Genomic DNA, 27,399 nt, shown 5'->3' with positions numbered 1-27,399 from the left:
TGAATTGTGCCGAACTCGCTGAACACGTGCCGAACGAACCTCCTTGTCGGCGGCGTCGTGGTTGTCTGCCCGCTGTTTAGTTGAACCACAAAGAAGCGCTCGAGCAGCTGAAAGTCGTGTTCTTCGCCGATTGCAGGAGGCCTGTTCTGGCGCCGACTCATCGAGGCTTTGTCCTCCGAGTCACAGTGCTCCTGGAACCTAAACACCCATCATCAAGAGTCACAAGCTGCCCCGCTGAATAGCTGGGTGAGTAAAAAAAAAAAAAAAAGAAAAAAACATACAGCTATACCGAGCGAGATTTTGAGTCTAGAACCACGATGGATGGGTTTGTTTACACACCCAACATAATGCTTAAAACACTAGGGCGATAGCACATGGGTAAAGGGTTGGCTGACCTTGAAGGGTAACTAGGTAGGAGACGTTTTAGGTAGGATTACACACACACACACACACACACACACACACACACACACACACACACACACACACACACACACACACACACACACACACACACACACACACACACACACACACACACACACACACACACACACACACACACACACACACACACACACACACACACACACACACACACACACACACGCACACACACACACACACACACACACACACACACACACACACACACACACACACACACACACACACACACACACACACACACACACACACACACGCACGCGCACGCGCACACGCACACGCACACGCACACGCACACGCACACGCACACGCACACGCACACACACACACACACACACACACACACACACACACACACACACACACACACACACACAGAGAGAGAGAGAGAGAGAGAGAGAGAGAGAGAGAAATGGAAAAAGATGTGGAGAAGGCGTTGTTTATAACAGGACAGGGGACTATGAATATGCTGGTGACGAAAATAGAAAGAAAAAGAAAAGCTACGGATATGATTATATAGGGCGCCAAGTATTAAAGGTTGAAACCAGATGGCAGCGTTTTTTTTTTTTGTCTGATACTTTCTCAGTGCGGGAGGGGGGGGGGGGGGGAAGCGGGCGTACGAGGAAAAACTGGAAGTATGCTTCCTTCAACAAGTGATTGACAGCGTTTCTGCATCTTTAGTATTAGGATTACAGTTTTCGGTTCTTCTGGTCCAAGAGAGCACGTAACCAGAGAGTAACCAGAGAGCACGTAGAAAGTAACCAGAAGACCGCCCCAACTGAAAAATTAACCTTTTAAAACTTGCGCTAACTATAAAGTATGGGGCTCGAAGATGAGCTAGCACTTCAACTTGTTGACGAAACTCTACGTCCTTCAGAAATATTAATATTTTTAAAATAATAAAGCTACCATACGACAAAAACAAACTGTTCTTAATGGGAAGCCTGCCATATAGAAATAAATAAGTAAATAAATAACTTTTTCTTCTTTGTAAGCTTTTATATATTTTTTATATATTGCTACTCCCAATCGATTACCGTATAAGCATTAACTTGACTAGGTTTAAATATATAGGTTTTATGATAGGAGCTTCGTTAGGAAACTTCAGTTCTGGCGGTAGTAAATTTTGGGAGTTTACTCCAATCGTGTGTACTGTTCTATGATTTACTGCTCTAGATAGCTTTAATGAAGGAACATGAACAAAAAGCTCAGCTGTTTTGTGCAGAGAAGAGCAGGGCTGCCTAACGAGGTATTTGTTCTCCGTGATTGCACGTCGCCAACTAGTAATGCAAGTACAAACAGCTATACAGCAGTGCATGTGCTGCCCTTCAGCCGCTCTACTACTACACCATACTACGAAACCTATGCGTGCCTCCATATGGTTGCTCGTACACGTCAGCACATTCCTGAGTTGTGCTACAAATGATGCTGGTTCGCGGGTTGTAACTTGTGCAGAAAATTTTAAAGGCGTGGAGAAACATATCAATGAGCTATGGCTCCTACAATTTTGCATTGTATGCAGGCTACACGTATAACATTAAGATGACTTCCGCAAAATGTACACATGAAGCTCAATTTCTCCCCTAGAGCGTCATATTAAAAGGCAGAGCTTTAGAACCTGCACGCTTTGCTGCATTACATGCTGTGCTGCATCGTGCACTATCTATAGCGCCCGAAAATATCACACATAGTCTGTGCATGATGGGAGATAGGTTATTGCGAGGAAGGAAATGCGTAGTAACTATGTTGCACCGTGTGATCGCCTTAACATAACTTTGCCACGGTGACGAGGGAAATAAGGCAGGGGGAAGCAAGCAGGAAAAGGGAAGGATCGCTAAAAAGGGTGATGTCAGCGCACGTGTCAGAAGTTTGCTGTTTCTTGAGGGCGTCGTAAATGCTTCGCGAAAACGCCACACAAAAAGTATTCCGACACTTGGGCTCTATAGAGGGATAGTACTCGCTTGCTGTGCTCTTCCGGGTTGTGGGTCTCCGGGAACTGGAAGGCGCAGCAGTGGTAGGGGTAAGTAAGGTGAGCCACTCTTATGAATCGGAAGTGGTAGACGGAAGGGAACTCGTGGAGCTCTGGAGCATCGCGGAGCTCGAGCACTTCCAGTGACTCCAGTCCACGCGTGGGAAGCTTAGTCAGGCCGGTTTCAGAAAGGTCTCTGCAAGGATTAGGGGTAGGAAAAAAAGAGAGAAAGACGTTCTGGCTGACGAGCTGGGCGCATTGCGGCTCACTCTTGCCGGTGCTTCGCTTTGCCACCCGGGAATCTGGTGCGTGTACCCCTCGGTATTTCGACAAAACAGTACATGCCCCCTCAGGCATGCGGGTAACATTTATTGGCGATATCCTTTCCGCTATCGAGCAATATAGCGTTAGGCTTTCAGGAAAACTTAAACATTTTCTTTTATGTCGGCTAGCTCTTGTGACTGACATTGCGCATTTCTAGCAAAAGTTGTAAGTGACGCGGCATGACCGTTCACTTGGCTTCACTATCACTTCGTTTAGTTCTTCGGCCCTGTGTTGTTAACATGCAGCGTTGTCTATCATCGCTACTGCTATTTCCACTGAGACATAAATTCTGTTTTTTTTTTCCTTCGCTGTACAAAGCAGCGCAAACAAAAATATGTAGTTCTTAATGGAAAACACATAGCTGCATTTTCAACAACGTTTAACTTCGGAACTTACATGTGGCGGCGGCTTGCAATTATTCGATGCAATTTTTTTTTTTAAATTTTTGACAGCAATGAGAGAGTTGACGGAGCGGCCCGTGCAACTGGGTAACATGGCAAGGTGGATATTATTTATGTGATAAAAGGCAAATAAAATAAAATAAAATAAAAATAAAAAAATGAGGTTGACTAATAATATCTTTTATTTCAACTTAGGGCAAATGTCTGTATTGCAAAAGTAGACCCCGTCAATATCGAAATTAAGCTAGTGTTTAAAGATCTTTAATTCGGCAAAATGGGTCCAGATGTCAAACATGAATCATATATCCTTCAATCGCTGCTGACGTTTGCGAAAGGCTATTCATAAAATGATACAGCTGCACATCGTGTCATCGCTGGAGCAACTTCAGCATCTTTGACGCCAATAAAATATACGCGGGCTATATAAGAATTTATGGCAGTATGCGCTCGAGTGAAGCCAATTCATCAATGTAGCCTCAAGGCCACTTTATCAAGCCCTGGAAGGAGAACCGGCCATTGAAGATGGTACGCCAACGGAGTGACATAGTGACACTTTTGGTACCCTTGCTTCGTCCTGTGTCAGCGCTGTTTCTACCATTACGTCAAACCAAGCCACCAAGGAAGGCAACGACAGAAAGACGGCTAAAATGGGCTTCGCCGCTCAAGGAGGATTTCGGCACTGAGAGGACAGATCTCCCGTCGAGTGAGAAGTGCAGTACGCCAAAGACCCCTTTCCGGGCATTTCGTACCTATGAAAACCCTGGACGGAGCTAAACTGTGTCCATTAGAAAGCCAGATGGATAGCCGGCAGCAGCGGGGATCGAAAACAGCCCCTCCCAAAGGTGAGACCTATGCCCTACCGCAGGGCAGTCGCTTTGGAGCAACGTATACGAAAAAGCGAACCTAACAAGCTTTGAGAAGTTACTTTTTCAAATTATATGCCTCAAATAACAGTGCTCGTTTATTTTAACAGCTACGTTCACCTTCTGCTTTGACGACATTTACTTCTGCGTTTTAATGTTGCGTGTTGAAGCGAAATAATTAAAACACTGATTAGGTGCCTTTAGTTACATGATGACATTTCAACTGCAGTGCATCATGCAAACGACGTCTGTCTGCTTTGACAGCATCAATGTGTGTTCCACGCCGTCCAAATAAAAAAGAACTTCCTAGAATAATTTTAAACTCCCACCACCATCATCATCATCAGCAGCAGCAGCAGCAGCCTGACTATACGCACTGCAGGGCAATGACCTCTCCCATATTCCTCCAATTAACCCGGTCCTGTGCTAGTTGCATCCACTTGACCCCTGCGAACTTCTTAACCTCATCCGCCCACCTAACTATCCGATGCCCCCTGCTACGCTTTCCTTCCCACTGGAATCCATTCTATACCCTATAAGCGACCATCGGTTATCCTCTCTTCGCACTACAGGTCCTGCCAATGTCCATTTCTTCTTCTTCCTGGCATATGTATACATAACAGTATGCCCAACGAATGGGAGTAAAAATGCGCGAACAAAAGAAAACAAGACAACGGTATCAGCTTGTTGCAAGTTTCCTCTCCGATATAATGGGTGTCATGTGTACGAATAAATGACCCAATTTGGTAATGTTACACGCCTCAATAGTTACTCCAGCGATGACTTGTGTACCTTTCTTTTTCGTGGGGTCCTGCATTTATTAAATTTCGGTTAATAGACTCAACAGGCGCATTGGCGAATTGATGTGGTAGTCTTTCACGCAGTAAAACCAAATAAATGCACAAATTCAGGCGTGACTTGGTCGTACAGTGTTAGCACTGAAGTCTAAATTTTACTAAAGGGCCATCAAGATTCATTCAGTAAGGACACTTAGCCTACATTATTTCTTCATTTCATGACTACCGTTCCCACATCCACTGTTTTTCTTTAGTTATCGTGTAAATCAAAGGTTTGAAACCGTGCATCTAATGCTGATGCTATATATATAGTAGCAGTGTAGCGATGTGGAGAGACGCATGTGCCTAAAGTTGGCCAGTTGGTTGATAGGTTACAGCTTAACAGGTGAAGCACTGCTGAGTATTTTCCCCGCAACGAATTCACGATTCTGTCTCGACAACACGAAACAATGATTATCTGTCGAAAGAGGACTGCCGAAACAGTCAGTATTTGTGCACTTCGATAAAAGTTGCGCGAGCCGACATACACAATTCCAGCCCGCGAGGACGGCAGCGCATCTGCCGTAGAACGAGGACTAAGGCTTGTTGGAGTCTCACTTGGCTATGATAACGCATTGTGGGAAAGTTGCGTTTTTGGCAACAAAAATAACGGACCTTTTTTTTTTTTTTTTTTTCTTCTCCTTCCCTCATTTCAGACAAAAAGTACTGACGGCTGAATACAATGCGCTGTGATTGGTTTTAAGAAACAATAGGGAACGAAAAAGAACACTTCTTTTGCACTTCTTATCGCTATCCATTACCGTAAACGCCAGCCGAAGCGCAGTGTCAGACGAAGGTGTTATAACTTTGGGACTTCCTTTCGATGAATGAATGGAATCAACTTTATTGAAAGCGTTCCGCAGAATGCTGGAATGATTTTGTACTGGCACAGGATTTAGGTTTCTGTCCCCGTCAGTGAAAGAGTAACGTCTCTTGATCGCCAGCAGATGCCAGGGAGGATATAACAATAAACGGCAATAGTTTTACAGTATACAATTATCATTCGGTGATCCCAATTACTGATCCCGGAGATAGCTTTGCGGGGCAGTGCTCATTCAGCGACGAAGGACGGAATGAAATAGCAAAAAAAATAGAAGCGATATGTTATGTTGGCCTAATAATGCCTAACGCTGGTTAGGACTGAAGAATTCCGTATCATACGACTTCAGCGTGACTGGTGAATAAATGCTGAATGGCGCCAACCGTTGAACTAATTTGCATCAAGAACGTCACATGACACAGAGAAGTGCGGCAACACCCAATTACTTTTGCACTCGAAAACTTGATTGGGGCATGTCGTTTTGTTTTTCAATATCTTCAGAAAAATGCATGCGATAGTTTCAATTTTCCAGATATAGAAAATTCAGAAATGAGATTTTTGTAAATTATGCCTTACGAGGTTTAAAAAAAAATGGACAAAATTGACCTTTCAAACTGTGTTGGGTCTTAATTTTGAACGCGCGTAAGACTTTTTCTAGTGTGTATCGTCTGCGTCACTCTTACAAAAAGAACGGCTGAAATATCATTTAGGTAGCGCTGGCAAAGATTGATTAATTGTCTTTGTTGCAATGCCACTGTAAAAACACTGAGGCCGCCTTGAAATTTTCTGAAGATTGGCGCATGCTTTATCGCTGAACCGCAGTTGATACTTGTTCGGTTAGGTTTTGTTGTTTACCATGAGTATCTCGTCGAGATCCCCGAAGACTGCCCCTGCGCGCAAAAGCAAAACAATCAAAACAAACAAACAAAAAATTACCGAGGGCACTTAGGTCTTCTTACGTGCTGGGAATGATTCGCTTCTGTTGCGTGTCTTTCTTTAACTGAGTTAGACGAACGTTATTTCGGTTAACGATTGGATTTACTGGTTTTTGCGTGGTTTGGTGTTTGATTTTGAGTTCTACCCGAGGAACGTTGCAGCCTAGGTTCGATTGTTAATTACAATTCCCTAATTAAGAGTTTACGATAAATACCTGCAATTAGTGTAGTGCGATTGCACCAGATATAACCTATTTAACGATATATGACTTGATGCTCTAGAGTAAGGATCATCTTCTTTAAGAATGAACTAATTAACGGTAATTAATTGATACACAATTAGTCCAGTGCAATTTTACTTAACATAAGCTATCCAGTGATATATGACTTCATTCTCTATTGTGAATTCAATTTTTAATCACAATTGAATTATTAAGGTATATAATTAATGCCTGCAATTAGTTTCATGCAAAAACGCACGACACAACCTTTCCAACGACTTAACACTTGGCATAAGCCACATAGCCACTGAGGACATATTCGGTACACACATTCCTTACACGACGCGCATGAGCCAAACAATGCTACTAAAATGATATTTAGGGGTTCTTGTTATGCCGGAAGGGTCATTGTGCAATTCGCAGGCCACATCTGCTTCACTCACAGTTCGCCTCAACGTTGTGATGAAAATACTCAGCCTGTTTGTAAATGTGTACTGTGTATACGCACAGAACAGTAATATTACCGTATCAGCTTGCACGCGAGGTTGTAAAATACGCAATCACTGAAAATCCATTGACGCTCGTTTACCTCAGCTTGGTCATTATAGTATACTCCTCCAACAATGATGTCCTAGTGAGTGCAGGCGATAAATCACAAAGCAGCCAAGCTATCTAGGTTATTATTGCAGCGATTTATTAGCTATTTACAACACAGTTAATAAGGTTCACCATTTGAAGTTTTGTTAGTTAAAAAATTAAAGTGCACTGCAGAATCTGCATTGGAGTAATGCGAAAACACGGATGCTGGTGTTGGTTGCTTCTGGTTGCTTCTAGTTGCCTAATTCACTTCTTGTTTACCTATTTTAGTCTTTGGTACTTTTAAATTTCGCGCCAATTCCTTCCTATGCCCTTTTTTCGGCTCTACTTCCGGTTGCGTGACGTCACATTCTCTACGTCACACTAATTCACTTCTTGTATATCCGTTTTAGTCTTTGGTACTTTCAAATTGCGCGCCAATCCCTTCCTACGCCCTTTTTCTGCTCCACTTCCAGTTTCATGATGTCACATCCTTGACGTCACCTTAATTGATTGATTTAATTACCTATTTAGTATTGATACATCTTGATGTCACCCTAATTGACTGACTTAACTATTTTAGTATTTGATACATTCAAATGTGGCGCCAAGCTGTTGGCTAATAAGACCATTTTCGCCTTTACTTTTACATTTTATGCCTCTAATTAATTACCTAATGAACATTGGCCTAATTATATTTTCGGACACATTACGTCACCTTCTATCGATTGACACCTCTCATTGATCTCTACCACTTCTCAATTTTCACAACTGCTGCGGACAACGTTTACATTTTTTGCTGTAATTAATTACCTAATGAACTTATTGGCCTAATTATTTCTTCGGCAACAACATTACGTCACCCTCTATCGATTGATACCACACATTAACCTCTACCACTTCTCAATTGCCCACAAATGCTGCGGACACGATTTTGCTGACGCGGTCTGCCTGCGGACGCGGCCATAGAGTTAATACACAAGCTCTAGAGGGAAAGCTGAGCAGGGAAACGCGCTTCCCACTGGTTTGCCGCCATCATCAAACTCATCATTGTGGCTAGTACAATTTCTGCGCACTGCGTCAAAAATGAATAAAAGTTTGAACTGAAGTTTTAAAAACCGCTGCAGATTACACAACTGTAGGAAATTTTTATATGTTGTTTTTAAGCTTCAAGCATATTATATGATCTTTTAGGCACCTTCTTGGTCGTAAAGGGATGATGTAGAACGATTGGAAATCATATTTGCGAGCAGATGTAGCTGACGAAGCAGATGCTCTTTGAGTTTCGGTTTCAAATTTCAGTTTTCGAGCGCCGCTCCAGCTTGCATGAGATGAGCAAAATGCTCAGCCCCTAACATCAGGCTGCAACTCGAATAAAAAGCCTTCAGTGACATGCCTTACCGCTGTGTACATGTCTTGCCATGAGATGCATAAAAACCATTGTGATCCTGTTTATTTTTAAGTATATTTAGCTTCCTTATCGCCATTTCCCAGCCTGCTAGGGGAGACATTATGCTAATTTTAAAGGTGAATGATCGAGCGTTTTCAGCGGCATCTAAATTTGTTTTGGTGGAATGTTTTGCATTGCTAATACATGCGGTAAGTAAAGACGATATTATTTAGTGCATTTCTGGTTTCTCATAACTGCTACTCCGTATAGGTACTGGAGAACAAACAGCTGTTACAATGGCTCGAGATGATGCCGTGGAGAGATAATAGAGAGTTTTAGTACTGCGTACGTAAGCATACGCAGAACCCTTGCGTACGTAGGCGGCCTGCGTGCTGCTTACTGCGCATGCGTCATACGCATCACGATTCTTGCGTACTGCGTATACGTTGCTCGCGTACGCAGAAATCCCTACCTTTGCGTGCGTTCGCTGAACCGTCTGCGTGTTGCTCTCGCGTATGAGAAAGCTCGACAGACACGTTCGGCTATATGGCCGCGCATGATAAGCAGCAAACACGCAGCGCGTGTTCGTTTCTTTTCTTTTCATTGCAGGCGATTTGACATTTCGCAAGCAGTAAAAACTTCTAATTCATTTGTTGCTCCGCAGTAGAGGACGCGGATTGCCTTATGCGATGCACAAATTGTTTTCTATGAATGCGCTGCGCGAACGCTTGAACTTCTAGCTGGTGTATTTCTTCGCCAGGATCTCTGAAACTTGAAGCAGTAAGTACCAAGTTTCCCGTGGGATTTACACCTATAGACAAACGCCGTATTCACAAACAAAGGGAGCGCTCGCGACCCCGCCGCAGACTGGGGGTGAAATGTATAGGCTTACCACCTATGAGAATATGTGGAAGCGAAAGATTTCAAAGCCATTTTATGTCTTCACGGCGCACCTGTGATTTTGTTTTTGGTATAGAGCAACTACAAGCATCCTAGAATAGACTGTGAAATTATGAAATGCCATTTAAAAGGCGGAGTATCTATATAACGCTGCGTGACTTATAGGGGTATGAGCTGGTAAGGACCCTTAGAAAACATGTAAACACAACTTACCGCACTATCTTTCTTGTTGAGTACAGTACGAATGGAGGCTGCTTATCATTAAATGTTGGCGAGTGCTTTGAATAAATGTGTGACAAAGTATGCTGAGTCATTCTGCGGGTAATCTCTTTATAAACGCCGCTAAAATATGTGTTGTGAAGCCGTACATACCGCACACACGCTCGCTATGCGCTGGGTGCTTCTCCCAATCGCGGAAGCTTCTCGTATACAGCTGCCGTATGTACTAAATTTTCTTAATACCTTCCATTCAAAGTAATCAGCCCGTAGACAAAACTACATACAAAAGGCATTTTTAAACTTCGGAAGGGAACGGTCCATTGTAGCAGACGGCGGCGCAGCCGACGCTCTATTCGATCGCAGACGACGCCGGCGACCGCGAATGACATTCGTGTGAGCAGACGGACTGTTGGTCGTCTGCTGTAGTGCACGGTTCGTTTTTCGTGCCGAGCGATGACTGCTTTTAGCTTAAAAGCTTGTATCTTTTGAGCAGCCGCCTTTAAGAGGGAACGTTGAAACTTTCGGAAGAGCAGACAGCTAAACTTCAGGCGTATGTAGGTTTTTACGACGCGTATTCATCGAGGCGCTTTAAATATTGTTTGGCTCCCAAAAAGCCGTAGCACATTTTGTGATACTTTTTCTTCAAAACATTCGCTACCTTTTAACCATATGCCGTGTTCACTGGGGCTGGCCAAACCGGAAAATTATTTTGGTAAGTTTTCTCTGCCTATGGGCCATGGTGTCGTCTTTTACGGTATACACTTCGTGGAATTTTAAATATACTCCGCCTCTCTAATTTGACTTCGTATAGTTTTGCACTGTATTCTCCGAGGTGCATAGTTACTTTGCATTGGATGATGACATCATAGGCGCACTGTTAACTCGGAAAACTGCTTTGGCATAACATTGTTTCTTTCGGAAAAACGGGTTGCTTCTTCGGATTTAAAATTTGCACAGGGTTGTATTGTCAATTTTCGTTTTCTACTACGTTTGCTGGGGGTAGTGCTCTGATTATGTTAATGTTAGTAATTATATCCTCATCCTCTGCAACAACGACGAACCAAATCAGCACATATGCAGCATGGGTTCCATCTCTCGCCTGTCGGAAAAACAAAGAAGCAGGAGTTCCTGCACTGGAAAATTCAGTTTTTCAATGGCTGCGAGATGGCACTGCACAGGCCACTGCGCTTGCCGCGTTAGCTTTCAGACCCCTGCGTACGTATACGCTTCCGCTCTACTAAAAGTCTTTCTGTGGCATGTACGCGACCGTGGCGTAGCGTTCCGCAAAGTACGTGGGCTGTGCGTACGTAGCGCCAACTACGCAGTACTAAAACTCTCTAATACCATTGCGACATCGTCCCACGCCAGAAAAGATACGTCGACTTCATCCTATGCGAAACGCAAGGTAAAAAAATGCACAAGATCCACAGGAGCTAAGAAACCTTTGACATTTATAAAAGGAAACAAAGTAAAAAATACGCACACAAGACAAATCAACAGTAAACACACACGGGCACCCTTTGACATTTATTGTTTGCAGCACTGGCCATCCCGGATAGACCAAGAAGGCCGTTACTTCGGAATCCGTCACTGTTTTTTTTTTTTTCAATATACTATGGTCGTCGCCTTGCGCCAAAGCAAATTTCTGTCGTGTTTTCAGGCGATCGGGCACAGAGGAGATGCATGTGTGCTCGACAGACGAAATGCATGCGAAGCGCGTAACAATCGCAGGGATAGCTGGCCTTACGATAACAACTCAGAAGAAGCAGGACACCCATGTGATGTTACAGTAGGTACGCGACGTAACATACCATCAGAAATGCTCCAGATGCGACGATTCTGCCGTTGTTTAAAGCACCTACTCTGCAGTAGCTACCGGTTAAATGCACGCCGCCATCTTCCCGCGATCTACGTTGCCAGCTTCAAACCATCTTCATGTGCCAGATTTAGTAACTAAAAATCATCTGGCAACCACCAAACAGTATGATGATGGCGGCAATGACGCGGTCACCACTCGAATGCATTGGCTGAACGGGCAGCTTTCCCTCTAGAGTTTGTGTATTAGCTCTATGGACGCGGTTTGCGGACGCGGTTTGCGGACGCGGTGTGCGGACACGGCCTGCGGACATAACTCTGTGAACATAGCTAAGTAATGCTTTCGCATTAATAACTTAATTTCTCTAATGTCATAAAAAATAGAGCCGTATGTCTCGTGCGCATTTAACACCGGGGCGACGCGCATGTCCACAGTGAAAAGGCGGCGCGAACTCCCAGCAGCGGCTGTATGCTGACTTGCTGACTTGTCTATTGCGGTATGTAGGAGAGGTAATTTTGTGCACAGATGAGCACTGCAAGAAGTACGATAAAGTTTTGTTTCTTTTCTGTTGCAACAGAACTTACAGGATATTTCCTGGGACCTATCATTATTAACAGCTTCCCTACCCGACATTGGGAGCAGGAACGACATTGCACTCAACTACTTCGCCGCCACTGTGGCGATTAAATTTACTGCGATAGAAATACTCGCTTTTTGTTTTCTGTTAGTTTAATGTTACAAAAACCAAACAATTCGCAATTTGCGCCAATCTCTAAATCACTTTCTCTGCGAGTAAAAAGGTCTCTCGCTGATTCGACACTCTCGGATGAACTTTTGAGAACGAAGTTAGTTGCCCTTGAAGTGCAGAAGCCTGGCCCAGCGCAAAGGAACCGAGACGCCGGTCAATTCACCCTTGGAATCCTGTTATGTCACTCTCTGCGTTTTTTTTTTTTTTTTGGTTAAACAGGAAACATGTTGGCGGCTTCAAAGACAACGTGGTGTAGATTGTATCTTTTATACCAGTCACGGAGAAAAATTTGGAGGATGTGTTCAGTTCAGTTCAGTCGTTCAGTCGTGTCCGACTCTTCGTGATCCTATGGACCATATCACGCCACGCTTTCCGGTCCTCACTATATTCCTAACATCACATAACTTCATCTGCAGCGCCTCGAGGATGCCATCTAACCATCGCGTTCGCTGCCTACCCCTTCTCCGGTGACCCTCAACCTTTCCCAACATCAAATCTTTCTCCAGCGACTCCTCTCTTCTCTAGGATGTGAGTTAGTAGAAAAAAAAAAAAACGTCTACTGCGCGGTCACAACGCAGGTGAATAAAATTGACTGAAACATGAGGGGGCATGCGCACTTCAAGTATACAGAAAAATATATATTCGCAGACTATCTAGTGATTCAACGCAATTTTATCCCTGATTTACACACCGCGAACTTTTGTCCACGATTGTATACCTTTTCGGCAGCTTGCCTTTTCGAGCCGCCTACCGAGAGCCTAGCTTGGAGGTTTGCGCGAATGATTCATTGTTGGAACGGAATCACTATTCCCCACGCTTGAGGGTGACTGGTTTTCAATTGTGCGTCATTCTCGATCCACTTTAAGAAGAAGCTGCCACGGCAGTAAGACTTGCATTTCTATTTTTTTTTTTGCAACGCCTCTCTTGCAGCTGCAGTTTGCTTTGACAAGGTACGCATGTACAGCTAAAAATAGCCTAAGCGATCAAACGAATATCCCTTATCCTTAGCTTGATTTTTAGTCTTAAGAGACGCATGTCTGCGCGATGACCCGGGCTGAGTTTTCACTCTAACCTTCCTCAAGAGTGGCTTCACATCGTGGACATGGCCGGATTCAAAAAGCTTGCTGGCTTCAGCCAAGTTTCAACCTCGAAAACAAAATTATCAGCCAAAAGGTAGGCTCTGGTTAATCCATCAGCGGCGCGCGCAGATTTCTGCTGCCATGGTCGTGTCAATCGTATACTACGGCGAGAAGACTTCACACTGGGGACGCCAAATTGGTCCCTGGTGTCGCTGAAATAAGTGATGGCGGTTGAGCTAGGGGCCTGCGGGCACACGGTACCCGCTTTTGCATGAACGCACAGACGAATTGCTCACAAAATGTAGGCCTGAGGATGCAGTGCAACGTCCGCATGTTTCTTTAATGGGAAAGGGAGAGTTTGAGCTGATTTCCAGATCGAGCCTTCGCAGGAGTTGAGTTCTTACTAAGCAAAAAATGCTTAACACCAACGATGACGACGACGACAACGGCAAGAACAACAACAATAACAATAACAAAAAACAACAACAATAACAATCATAACAATATAGCAATAACAATAATAATAATAATAATAATAATAATAATAATAATAATAATAATAATAATAATAATAATAATAATAATAATAATAATAATAATAATAATAATAATAATAATAATAATAATAATAATAATAATAATAAAATGGGATAAACTATATTGCCGCTTTCAAAAATAAATCTTGGTAAATACTCCACAAATACTTCGCTTTAATTTATCTACAAAAATCATTCGCTGAATACTTTAAAGGAGTGTTGAATCTAAATTACAGAACCTTTTAGTCAACAATGCCTCAATAGTTTATAAACTCAAAGATCATTTTGTAAGGGCACGTTCCGGAACTCTTAATAGACATCGCGCTTTTCAAGTATATAACCATTTTCTTTAGCTACAGGAAAAAAAAAAAACTCAAATGTACAGATACATGTCATTATTTTTAATTTTGGGAATCCTCGACAAAAATGTCAAAGCAAAACTGCCTTCTCGAAATTCGTTACACAGAGGCTTCCTATTGAAGGCAGTAAATCTCATTGACACCGGTGCAGCAGGCGCCTTATGAGCGCACCTCTGTGCTCACTGTTCGTGAAGATATTGCCGAGGCGGGCCACCTAAAAATACTCTTGAGGCGTCTCTATAGGGCTGAGTCGCTTTACTATATAAACTAAACCAACCTAAGTCTATCCTCAACGAGCTCCCGTTTCAGCTTGCATGTTCAGCAGCTTCATATTGAGCGCGACTACTCATGAATCACTCTATAGAATGTTTGCCAGTCCACTAGGTTAAATTAACTTCGTCGTGATGCCATAAGTAGCGCTTTCGATTCATGATGCATACGTTTCTCTTTTTACGTTGGAGAGGTTAATTAAATCAGTCAGGTTTTCTTTAATAACGCCATAAATATGCAAGTTAGGTTTTTAGACGCTCAGTAAATTGATAACTTTGAGAACAATAGTATATCTACAGCGCATGTATAAGCCCATTAAAAGATATCATTTTGATATATTTTTACCTGTCCAAATAGCAGAAGGCGACATGCGCAGAAAAACTTATTTCCTTATATATGAGAAACGACGTCGCCATGATACCCATTCAGACTATTTTCAGTTCCCTGTCTGAGTCAATTATTAAATACACGCAAGATGTAAATCTAAATATGCGTAAAATGAATCAGATTCGCGTTTACTTGAACAAAATGATAAATACAGATTACCTCTACAAAATAGAAAATTTATAAAATCGAGAACAATTCTAGCGAGTCTAAAAGAATAATCACATTTAATAAGGAAGCGGCATTGAATTGTTTTAATCACACTCTTTCCATTTTGTTTAATTTAATTTTTACGAATCAGAGTGGTGCTGTCGCGGCTAGATGGAAGAATGTTGATCTCGCAATCCAATGTCGCTGCTAGAAACGGGCAAGCAGTTATAAGCCAGCGTGCGATTATTATAATAATATCAGGCATGAAAAAAAAAAAAAAAAAATAGAGCGAGAGAATTTTTTATTTTTTTTTTCACAAGAGCACCTTCCTTTGGTCATGTGAAGTCAAACAGACTCACTTCGATACTCGTTCCCAAACTCAGAGATGACATGCTGCATATAGAAAGCAGTGAATTACTTTGCTATGCAGCCATGCTGATCTATGCAAATAAAAAATCAAATGGAAAAGAGTTACTCGGATTGTACTTTCCGAACCTAGGAGCTTAGATTCAAGTTCCAGAGTAGTTTCGCGACATGCAGCAATATTTGACAGGGAGCTGACGTCAAACGAGAGGCGGAAAGGACAACTATGAATTCTTTTTTTCTTCAGCGAGCAGAGCTCATTGCCATTTTTAGAATAAGCACACTATTTCGCTGCTCACCACGGAAACAGTTCAATGTGCAATGTTTCTTGTGCCGAAAACAATAGGCAATCCACCGAGCTGTTAATACATATTTGCCAGCATATGGCCTCAATTCTCTATTTGAAAAAAACAAAAAACAAAACAAAGCAATCTCTTGAAAGCTGCTATCAAGCATCTTGAATTACATTAGCGTCAACGTCTCGACTGATAAGTCGACTTAGGCAGCTTCCATTTCGCAGAAAACCAGACTGGAACGCATCGCCTGAATTCTCAGTGAGCTGCGGCTCAATCTTGAGAGGCAAATTCAGTTTATTAAGCCGGAATAACTATATAGAGTGTAATAACTCATCTTTAACGCGAGTTGTTGGTGCATCACGAACTAAGTAAGACTTAGCGCCGGTGTGTCGATTTGAGACAGTGCTTTTCCACAGCTTTCTGCGAATGTTAGGCGCTTCTTACGCATAACTATTATTAGACTTTGAAAATGAATCAACGTAGCAAATCGTTTCTCGGTTGGCATCGCGAACGGCTGGCGCTCATAGTCGGACGCGGCGACTGAAATTAACACGTGTCTGCAGCTCTTTTTTTCTCCGTCACTGGCCTTTTTGTTTTCTTCTCATATTTTGCGCCTTAGTTAAAGGCAAAAAATAATTATCGTTATGAATGCCTACGGCTTGACAAAATCAGCTTTCTTCATCGCAACTTATAATATTTGCTCATTGCAGAAACTTCTAAGACGCACTCTTTTGACAGCGTTCTTCAAAAAGTTGGAGGGAATTTTCTTGACAAACAGACGGGAACGATGCTGATGCAGAAGCTTCACGAGAAGATGAAGAAAAAATAAATAAAAAAGCAGAATCCGGAGTGTTCGGATTTCACCCTTTTCCTTTCTTGTTGGGAAGAGGGGTCCGCAAAGTGAGCTGTCATATATTGTACATATATAGAAAGTTTCAAATAGTGCTGGCATTTTCGATGGCAAAGTAAACAATCTTAGGATGTAAGAAGTTTCATCATACGTCGTGTCGTGACATGCGACAAACCTCCTTAGAATATATATATATATATATATATATATATATATATATATATATATATATATATATATATATATATATATATATATATATATATATATATATATATATTTTATGTCTCCACATTGTGTGTAATGCAGCGAGGCGGAACTTACGGAGTGCGTTGAGTCTTGGCAAACAGAGGAAAAAATGACTAATGCGCAGTAGATAAAAACTGATGTTCTAATACATCAACACACTTCTCACGGCTAGAAACTGCAGTAAAAGTCAAATTCCGAATCCTGACCTACCCAGTATGCAAAAAAAAAGAAAGAAAATAAAAACAATTCTAATGTGCACTCGCTTGCAGCATAGAGGCGTGCAAATGCCAGCCGGAAATAACATGCAAATAATTTTTTGGTTTTCTTACAGGTGGCTGAGATTAGAAAGTCCGTAGAAGGCGTCGTCTTCCACAACCGTGAGCTTCCGATTTCCCCGGAGCCTCCTGAAAAGTGTTAAGACATCAAAAATAGCAGCTCCAGTGTTCATTTGGAGAGTTCAAAAAAGAATAGAAATGTAAAAAAAAATAAATAAAAGAAGCGACCTAAAACGAATGCAAATATTTTCCTCAAATGGATAAACACGGGTGGCTGTCAAAGGAATAGAAAAATGATTTGACGCGAATATAAGCTGGATAACAGTGAGCACACGGCAACAAATTATTAAAACGATTTGAGAAATGTAATATAAATCGCTCGCTGGAACTTCAGGCACTGCTCAGTAGGACTTCCTGTGCAAAGACGTTTTCTTTTGTGCGCCATGAACGCAGCCCGTGAAAAGGTTGCGATGACTTGTGTTATAACAAGGGCAATAATTTTTACGTTACGTCTTGTTTGAAAGAGAACCATAATTTCTTTCAACGAGGGCAAACACATATTGTTGCTTGTTCGCTTTCTAAACTAGCTAGAAGTAATGAAACTGTGCCTTTAATGGTCGTTCAGCATCTTAACGTCGCGCCACGTAACCCAAGTTGGAAGTGCTAAGTGCTCACGCCCCAGTATTTCATTTGCAGCTGTAGCACTTACAGTCGAAGAAACTTACAGTTCAGCAATTTTCGAGCCGTCGAAAGCCGCTGAACGTATCGCCGAAATGGTGTTGTGATTGAGAATCCTGAAAAAAAAAAAAAAAAAAAATGGCAAAGAACGAAGAACGAATTATAAGAGCACAATGTAAAAAAGAGCACATGACGGTATACTAACCTTTTCTCTGTTTTAGATTATTATCATGGAAGAAATATAAAAAGAATAATCTCCGCAAGGCACTCACAAGGTTCCTGCCTTGACCTTTATGGAGTTCGCCGCCAGCTCGGCGATTCTATTACTGTCGAAGTCTCTGAAAACAAGCGATAAGAAGAAAATATGTTCTTTTCCTTCTTTATAGCATAGCGCATTCTGAACAAAAATATTGAACATGGTATAAGAGGCACCATCGTCTACTCGTGATAACTCTAGTTACTAGGGAAAAGTTGCAAGTAAAAGCTAAAATTTTCTGACGATGGAAAAAAATATTGCCGTTACTGATCTAGCACAAATTTTACTTTCGCTGCCTTAGGAAATGTGAAAAAAAAGAGAGAGAGAGAGAGAGAGAGAGAGAGAGAGAGAGAGAGAGAGAGAGAGAGAGAGAGAGAGAGAGAGAAAGGCTATGCTCGAACGCAACTGAAACTGTTTCTGGCAGAAAGGGAAAGAACATGGACGTATGCGAGTGCTGCGACCTTTCTCGCACAAGCCGGGAGTAATCCAAAGCCTGAGCTCGCCTGGTGGTGAAAGGGCTCTCACACCTCGTTATTCTTTTCGCGCACACTGCCAAATCATATCGCAAGGGGCACTGAACGCGGGCTAGCATATGGTCAGGCAAATGTTTCGCGAGGTTCAGCCTGTTAGAATCATTCGCCTTACTGAAGATCGTTTTCAGGCCCTAAAGCGGTTAGCCAACCTTTAGCTGACGCCACGGAACCCTCCTTGGTCATGAATACCCATCCCCTGCTGCACAATAGCTCCGTAATGTGGATAGTTCCCTGCTATTTTTACCCCCTATTTCGATTTGTTGAACCTGTTTGACCAAATGAAAGATGCGAATCGATTCACAGAGGGCAAGCGGGAAGTGCTAAGACCTCGGAGCCCAAGGAAGCACGGAAGGGCGCCTGCGGATTGGGCCGTGTCCATTTGGTGCTTCTGTGTTGGTCGATATCTGCTCGAGCGTGTCGGTCTGTGGGAGAACGTCGCCAGGCAAGGTCAGAATGCAGGAGACACAAGGCGAAGGAGGGCATTTGCTTTCACTACTTCACTCCTTCTCTCCTTCAACCCTCCTGGCAAACAAAGCATGTTTTGCCCTGCCTATGCTGCTCCGGCTTCCTTCCTGGCACCCGGCTTTCGCGAGGCTAACCGAGTCAACATCGCGCTGGGAAGGATAACTTTCCACGTGGAAGAGGACGCCATGCGAAGGAACTGCGATGGGTGGTGAGCAGCGCGCGCTTTTTGCCGCCCTTTGACCGTAAGAAATGGCCGGTGTGTACTCACAGCATTCCGATGTAAGTAGACGGGTTTAAGTCGTGCATGTACGGCACTTCTCGAAGTCCCGAATGCGTGATGCGCCTGTTACGAAAGAGGCAGGCACAAGAAATAATGAAATAAGTACCCTGAACGTTGTAATTGATTGCGTTTTGGCAACAGTAAACTAAGGTATCAGTGAGTGAAATTTAGAACTCATGGAGGTCTTATTGTGCGGTCATATTAAAATAAATTATAACCGCGGATTTGGCGTGTCAAATGCAATAACAGAAAATTTGTAATCCAGTAGTTGCTCTACGCGTATATGTCCTTCTATTACGAAAGTGATCAAACTTTGAGTATTCACCTTATGTGTGACTTTTGTTTTCGAACTTGTTTCCTCTTGACATATAATATTCAAAAGTTGTTTAAGTTCACTGAAGAAACAAGCAGCTACCCCCCCGCTCCCTCCCTGCAAACTTGTTCCATTTTATGTTGCAGGCACGCATAAAAAGTCGGCATCCGTTTGCTCCGAATTTCAGTGAAAATGCTACTTATATGCTTCGCAATTCGACATTATGCTCAGAGTTCTTTGCGCGAACATGCTTCTTGTTATAGTCCTTCTAAACAACGGATTGTGTTGTGGAAACGTTTTCACAGAAAAGTTTTATCTCACTTGTTTTTTCTAATGTGTAACTCATTTAGAAACTCACACTGTACTCTTTATGTGCGTAGACAGCGAGCTACTATGAAAATAGAGATAGCGTGAAAGGTAGTAGCCAATAATATAAAAATATTACGAGGAACTGACCGTTTTTGAAACACGCGGGGTGGCATTTAGGCTCGAAATTTTGCTAGCGTATAACAATGAGGATGATTGGACCGTCCTTTTTTATATATTATATACATCGCTTTCAGCACTGAGATTAATTTAAGGCACTTCACCTTGGGACAGGTAATATAATTTCTCAAAACGTGCATTATTAGTTTTCAACTTCCTGCGAACTTGATATTTTTCAACTTACTCCAAGACATCGAGTAAATTAAGTCTCTGAAATATAAGCAGCGAAAGCCTCTGAGACGGAGCAACCGAATGGACGGGACTTCTAAGGGCGCCAGGTATTAGCAGCTTGTGAGCAACGACATGTGCCGGTGACGTTGTCCATACCATCTGTGGACCCAGCACTGATTTGGGATAATAATGACGAAGAAGGTATTGGCAGCGCCACGTTTATATGTTCTTCATGCATTGCTAGACAGCAGTTTGAACGAACTGCACACAGAACTTCGCACAGCCTTTCGGCTCGGACAGGCTGCTTATGTAAGAGTCACAGCGTCTCGGCAGTGATGCACAAAACACCAAAATGAGTGAGTGCACTTAAACGTGGAAGCTTCAGAGACGTTCTGCTAAAATCAGTACATAGGCGCGAGCGACCAATCCGGATATGTCGCGCATGCCCTTGTGTTTCTTGTTTTCAGCGAGATTGCCTTTACTCCATGACCTGACTTTATGCTTGAACTCTCAAAATTTGCGGACTTCATCATATGCATCGGCCTTGTGCATGAGTAATACTGAGAAATAATGTTTTAATCTGTAGATAAATAGAGCGGAATATTAGTTATTGCGTAAGTTTGCACCACATCGTATACGGCAGCAACTCAATCGGTCCATGAAGCTCTAAATCAAAAATTCAAAGGAGCGGCTGCAGGCCGCGGCAACATTACCGGATAACTCTCTGTGACATGGTTATGTTGAGAGCCCAGTAAAGAGTGTGGCATAATTTGGAAGGCACCAGGATTCGGGCTCAAAATTACACGAGAATCCAGATTGTGAAAGTGTTCAGAAGAAAAAAAAAAATTCTCCAACAGAAAAAACTAGTAAGGTATGCATATAAATCTACAAATGGAAACGTGACTAGGAAATGAGCTGTAAGAGCAACTTCGGTGCACGAAAAAAAAAAAATAAGAACAGAAAACGAGGTATACAGAGTGAAGAAACGTTGAACACCTATCGAGTGCTCAAAACCAAATTTTGTAGACAACATGGCGGAAATCAAGCGAGTTTTTGGACTGACAGCAAAAAAAAAAAAAAAAAAAAAAAAAAATAAAGACGATGAAGCAGGTTTTTATTTGAAGTGGTGGTCTGCTGACTTCGAATGTGAGAATTTGAACCGAGTAATTAAATAAAGCGAGAAACCTGGTCAGAGATGAGAAGCTTCACCAAGCAAATGATTTAGCCATGTATTCGAGTTGGCTATATTGCATAAAAACTTCGCATCGTTTACAGCGCTATCAGAAGCGCTCCAGTGCTCGCTGGGCCTGAAGCTTTCTTTAATTTAAGTATCGGAGAGAAAAAGTGGCAGAAGCGAACGGTAATTTTTGTTGCTTATTGATGATTGAAGTAATTTTAACAGGTGAATAATAACAAATATCAATAGAAAAGCAACTTTTAAACGGAAGTTTGAATTATATAGTAATGTATTAATGTAGCGAACGCGGCGTCAAAAGTGATTTTGAAATTGAGAAGCTAAGGGTTCATTGCCGGTGCGCGCATAATTGTCTGTAAGCTCCCGGGTGCACTGGTCGTCCCAGTCGAACGCTCCGGTTCGAAGGAGACAGCCGTTCTAGAAGAGAAAATTCTGAAAGCCGACAGACCCTTCTGCAAAGAAATTTCCTACTGAAACAGCACTGCACTTTACATTGTTCTAGCTGTATTTGTTGTTTTCCTTTATTCCCTTTTTAACCCTTTGAAAAGTTCTCTCAGATTTTTAGTTGCTGAGTTTCCGTCGACTTCCTAGCCACTGCGCAACGTTATTATCTTTGTTTGCCCAGAAACATTGGCTCGTGTATACCCTTGTAGGCGTGGGCCCAGGCCATAAATGTTTATTAAGGCGACCGCCCGAAGGACTTCGGGATGCGGGTGCAGGCACTCGGCCAAAGATAATGTTGCTGGCTGGAATAACGGACATTACGTCTGATGCTTCCATACACAGCAACAGGTCAATGAAACCGACGCATCGATTCAAGTGGCGCTCCATGCATGCTCATGGTGCCTATACGAATATAAGCTATCTCTTCAAGCACTATCGACATCCACCACTCATTTCGTGGTTGTTAACAAAAGGAGAGGTGAAGGCCGAACGATCGCAGTGCTATAGCGTACTTCACGTGACTCATAAAATACCTAGATAAACTTATAATTAAAACGGCGTGTTAGCTGTGGCAGCGCGTTTTAGGCAGCGCAGCCATCACGATGCAACGGAAAATATTTCCAGTTTTCTAGTGCAGTGTTTACGTGCCGCTAACAGATATGGGAACGCTGCATCTAGATATGTGCCACTTTGACCGAAATGCAGCACTGAGTGTAGGTGAGTCGCTTGTTAGGGAGAATGTATCTTTAGGGACACTAAAAAGAAGCATCAAATTATAGGAAAGGCGGATAGAATATGCCCTATGGGAACGTTTCCGGCATGTTTTCGGCATTGCTGAAAAAATCGCAGTCGAATCGCCCGAAACCCTTGCAGATTAAAACTGCTCGCGAAAAATGGGCCCAGATACGTCATTTCGATGACATATTTGCTATGGAGCTCTCCGACGAACCCAAGGTTCCACTTGTCAAAAACGCGGCCAGGAATAAGAACTAGACCGCTGATGGGGCATGACGACGTTGCCGGCTGGCGGAAAGCTCCACCCGCCCTTGCAGTGGAAATGCGAGGAAACACTGATCCGGAACCCGCCACCGGAGATAAATTCAATTAACTTATCTACCCCTCCGCTTTGTTCGCCTTCGCCGGAGGCGGGCCCCAGTCGAATCCTCTGGAGGCAAGGAGCATTTGTGCTTGTCGAGCAAAACTTCCCTCACTTCCTGAGGCGGTTGGCGCCTCCCCCGCCCCCCTCCTCCCCAGAAAAGCCAGCCTGAAGGCCCATATACCCACGACGTTTCTCTGACGTGTGTACACTTCAGCTTCTAGGAGAATGGAATCCTCCTTCGCGTGACGATCTTATAAATGCAGATGCGCAGTGCCTGGTTGTAACGCACGCGCGTGGCAGAAATAGAATCTGCAGGTAATAATAGGTAGGTATAATATGGAGGCCGTAGCTTGCTTTAACTGCGCTGTTGACCACGAAATTCTTGTGCAAGGCTCTATGAGATTCCTTGATCTGAGGCTTGATTTTGGTAAAAGGGTGGGCCTATATGAACCCAGAGGAGGCGAAGCGCCTCTGACGTTCCAATCGGCGCATTAAAAACTAGTGAAAAGAGCCATATCGCAAACCTTTGTTTGTCAAATGCGTTGAATAAGTCGTGCATTCACTCAATGGAACCGAGTTTTCGTCTCCAGGTTGACCACCTTTTGGGAACTGGCTATCCTTCACACTTTATTGTGTCGGCCGCCGAACGGTCAAATAAGGACCTAAAACAGGAGCGTGCCAGAGGCGAACAAGGCCGCGAGAGCGAGAGACTGAAAAACGAACGAATGTTCGTGGCCCTGCTTTATGTGCAAAAAATTTCCCACCGCCTGAAGAAGATTGGTCGCAGGCGGGTGTGAATGTTGTGCTCACCGCTCCGGAAAAAACTGAAGGGCCTTTGCCGAAGCGTAAACGCTGAAGAGACGGCGGAGCAGCAATGGTGCAAAATAAACCACCAGATTCGGTTTGTGGATGCACAGAAGGCGTATATTCAATACCACTGAAGTGCGGAAGAAAGTATATTGGCAAAAAAGGCAGATGCACGAACGAACGATTGAAAGAACACAAAAATAACATTGATAAAAAGTGCAGGCATATCGGAATTCGTGTTGGAGATTGCCAGTCAAAAACCTGCATTGCAGAATTTAAACGTTGCGAAGTGCTTGAGATAAGTGATGCTGGTGCGTGAGATAATCGAGGCAGCTAAGATAGAACAGTGCATCAGAAAAATGTCCCAGCAGCTAAAAAGAAAAAAAGAACTTGATATATTAAACGTATAGCGATTTTCTGGAATGCGCAGAAGCCTGTGTATCGCGGTGGGCAGAAGTGACTTGTGTGTGGCACGTGCGATGCTGTATATGTTGGTGTGCTCACCGAAATAAACATTGCTGAAAGTCAGCGCTCATTGAGTCGTCCTCTTCTCCTGTGTTCCCGTCACGTTGTTTGCGCTGTTAACCTATAATGAACCACCAACAAGCCCAATCTGCTGTTCTGGTAAAACGTCGTCTGATGGCCGAACTGTAGAAGTGCTATGCATGGCTTCCTGATACTGAGCGAAAACCACAAACTTTTGATGACACACTGCGTAGACTTGCTAAAGTGTAAACGTTTGCTGCGAGATGCGAAAAAGAAATAATTATGGTTTCGAAAAAAAAAAAAATTCTGAGTTAGAAAGTCTCTCGCGACGCAATATTCTATTCATACGTAATGTCAAGGAAGAGAGATCAGAAAACGAAGACAGCCTGCTAAATAATAAAGTAAATCAGTTTTTTGATGAAATAGTTAAAATGAAACTGTGCAGATTTAGAAAGAGGGCACTAAGTAGAGACCATTAGATTATCCTTGAACTTATACAGACTTCAGCGATAAGATGAAATTATTGATGAACTGCTGCAAGCCCACTGAACATAGTATTTTGCAATGCTCTAAAGAAGGTGGTTGATTTCCCGTTGCTACGCATAAAACCTCTCCTACTACTCAGTTTCAGAGTGACAGACGTTTTCCCTTATTACATATTGTTTGAAGTTACCTGAACCTCGTATAAAATCATTTATTTCTTACGCCGGCATATATAATTTCTTTTCAAATCAACATGCTATTCGCAAGGGGCCTTCAACAATCACACAGCTCGCGTAAACTCTACAGAACCTCTGTTTCTCAATCATTTACCGCATGCAAACAGGCATAATATTTTTCGTTTTCGTAAATCAGTTTGATAAAGTTTCGCACCCAACTATTAATAAAAATCAGTTTTTCTTTCAAAAAAATCCCCTACACTTCCCTTTGAGTGCGCGGCTTTTGACTCCCTTTGAATTTGGTTTGGTTTGTGGGGTTTAACGTCCCAAAGCGACTCAGGCGATGAGGGACGCCGTATAGTGGAAGTCTCCAGAAATTTCGACCACCTGGGGATTTTTAGCGTGCACTGACTTCACACAGTACACGGGCGCCTTGGTTTTCGCTTCCAAACAAACAAACAAACAAACAAACAAACAAACAAACAAACAAACAAACAAACAAACAAACAAACAAACAAACAAACAAACAAACAAACAAACAAACAAACAAACAAACAAACAAACAAACAAACAAACAAACAAACAAACAAACAAACAAACAAACAAACAAACAAACAAACAAACAAACAAACAAACAAACAAACAAACAAACAAACAAACAAACAAACAAACAAACAAACAAACAAACAAACAAACAAACAAACAAGCAAGCAAGCAAGCAAACAAACAAACAAACAAACAAACAAACAACAGTATAAATTCAGCGTTAAGCGAAACAGTTTTGTTTTCCCCCCAAAGTAGAGTTCCGAGTCCTCTCCTGTTTTTGATCATTATCAATGTCTGAGTGCTTAACGTACTACTTATAGGATACTGTTTGCAGACTTATGTATCAGTTACAAATGTGTACTCGAGACGATCAAATTTATGTCCAAGCGTACAAAATATTAACGATTGAGTAAGGAAGTGGCAGATGGTATCAAATTCGAATAAATCTGTTTTTATGATAATGAGCGGAAAGAGATCTACCATCTGAAATTACAGTTATACCATCAACGGTAGGCTGCTAAAAAGGGTGAGTGATTGCAAGAACCCTTGGCTATCCACCTACCTTTGGCTCACGCTATAAATCACACTTAGATAACGCACACATCAAAGCTTCAAAAGCATTTTTTTTTTTTTGCTTTTCCTCAGAGACAATAGTCTCTGGCTTACAAAAGCCTAGCAAGAGCAATCTTCGAAAAAAAAAAAAAATCTCTCTGATGCACGTATGTAGCTTACCACTGTTCTAAGCTGGCGCGAATTCAACTCCGCGGAGCAAGGTTTAAATTTATTAGGTATCGGCATTCTGAATCAACTACCCTGTGTAAGCGCGCTGATTTGCAAGCGCTTGATTCAGGAACCAGGCATGCCAGACCGAAGCCAGGCCGAAGTTTTTTTTTTTTTTTGTTTTTCCGGATTGCTAACACAAGGTGAGAATTATTTCAACGGAAGGCTTTGACATTAAATCAGAAGAACCATTCCATCATCGTGGCAGCTTCTATCCTTGTGCCTATTGTCTGAAATGATTGCTTTAAATTAATTTTTTTTTCGAGAACCATTAAGGTATGAACATGCTGCTAAAATCTATTGTCACATCACAGTCAATTAAAGAATTTTTAGATAAGCCGCACAGTGTGTTATGTTTTGCCTAATTTTTATGCCATTAGTTTGATTTTGTATGAGCGACGAACCCTAGTTGCGCGGAATTTAGTCTCAATGTTTGTTGTGTTTTACATTTTATTTTGTGGCAGTTTTGAATATTCACTCCTCTAATAGCCATTGATCGCGGCTGACACTGTGACAAAATGAAATAAAGGAAAAGAAGCAAATAGGCACTTAGAAATTTTGGAACACGCAAACGGTACAATATATGAAGTAGCCGATTCGACGGCTCAAGTGGGAACAAAGCTGTCTGACCGAAAGCGCGAAAGGAGCGCGAATGCCTTTGAGAGCTCACAGTTCTGGGCTTACTGCCGACAACGGCCACACGTGTTAGCCTTCCTGATCGTTGCCTGTTGTGCACTGTTTTAATTAGGGGGCTCTTCGTGTTCTTGGCTACGCTCGACGCGCTGCTTTCGTCGTATTTCGACGGTCATTGAACATTGGCTATTGAAGCAGCACTCATACGTCACAGCCGCTGTTGTACGAATACACGAGTGGCGGCACGACGTGTACTTCGACTGTAAGCAATTTTCTGGCTTGTAAAGTAATT

At 42.6% G+C, this 27,399-nt stretch overlaps 1 protein-coding gene across 1 annotated transcript in view; it reads right to left on the bottom strand.

Moving 5' to 3' along the window:
* Positions 1-27,399, bottom strand: part of Lgr1 (Leucine-rich repeat-containing G protein-coupled receptor 1) — a 72,805-nt gene that overhangs the window by 28,175 nt on the left and 17,231 nt on the right. The window contains exons 4-9 of the mRNA XM_084607642.1: positions 19,477-19,551; positions 18,227-18,292; positions 18,002-18,070; positions 17,331-17,405; positions 2,409-2,612; positions 1-198 (exon numbers count right to left, since the gene is read on the bottom strand). The exon at positions 1-198 is cut by the window's left edge and continues 2 nt beyond it. Coding sequence (XP_084463768.1) covers positions 1-198; positions 2,409-2,612; positions 17,331-17,405; positions 18,002-18,070; positions 18,227-18,292; positions 19,477-19,551 — 687 coding nt within the window. The remainder of the gene's footprint in view (positions 199-2,408; positions 2,613-17,330; positions 17,406-18,001; positions 18,071-18,226; positions 18,293-19,476; positions 19,552-27,399) is intronic.

Source organism: Amblyomma maculatum, chromosome 1 (genome assembly GCF_055883805.1).
Source record: "Amblyomma maculatum isolate TAMU_Amacu chromosome 1, ASM5588380v1, whole genome shotgun sequence".
Taxonomy (NCBI): domain Eukaryota; kingdom Metazoa; phylum Arthropoda; class Arachnida; order Ixodida; family Ixodidae; genus Amblyomma; species Amblyomma maculatum.
The sequence above is the reverse complement of the archived record's forward strand: the minus strand, read 5'-3'. Positions and strand labels throughout refer to the sequence as shown.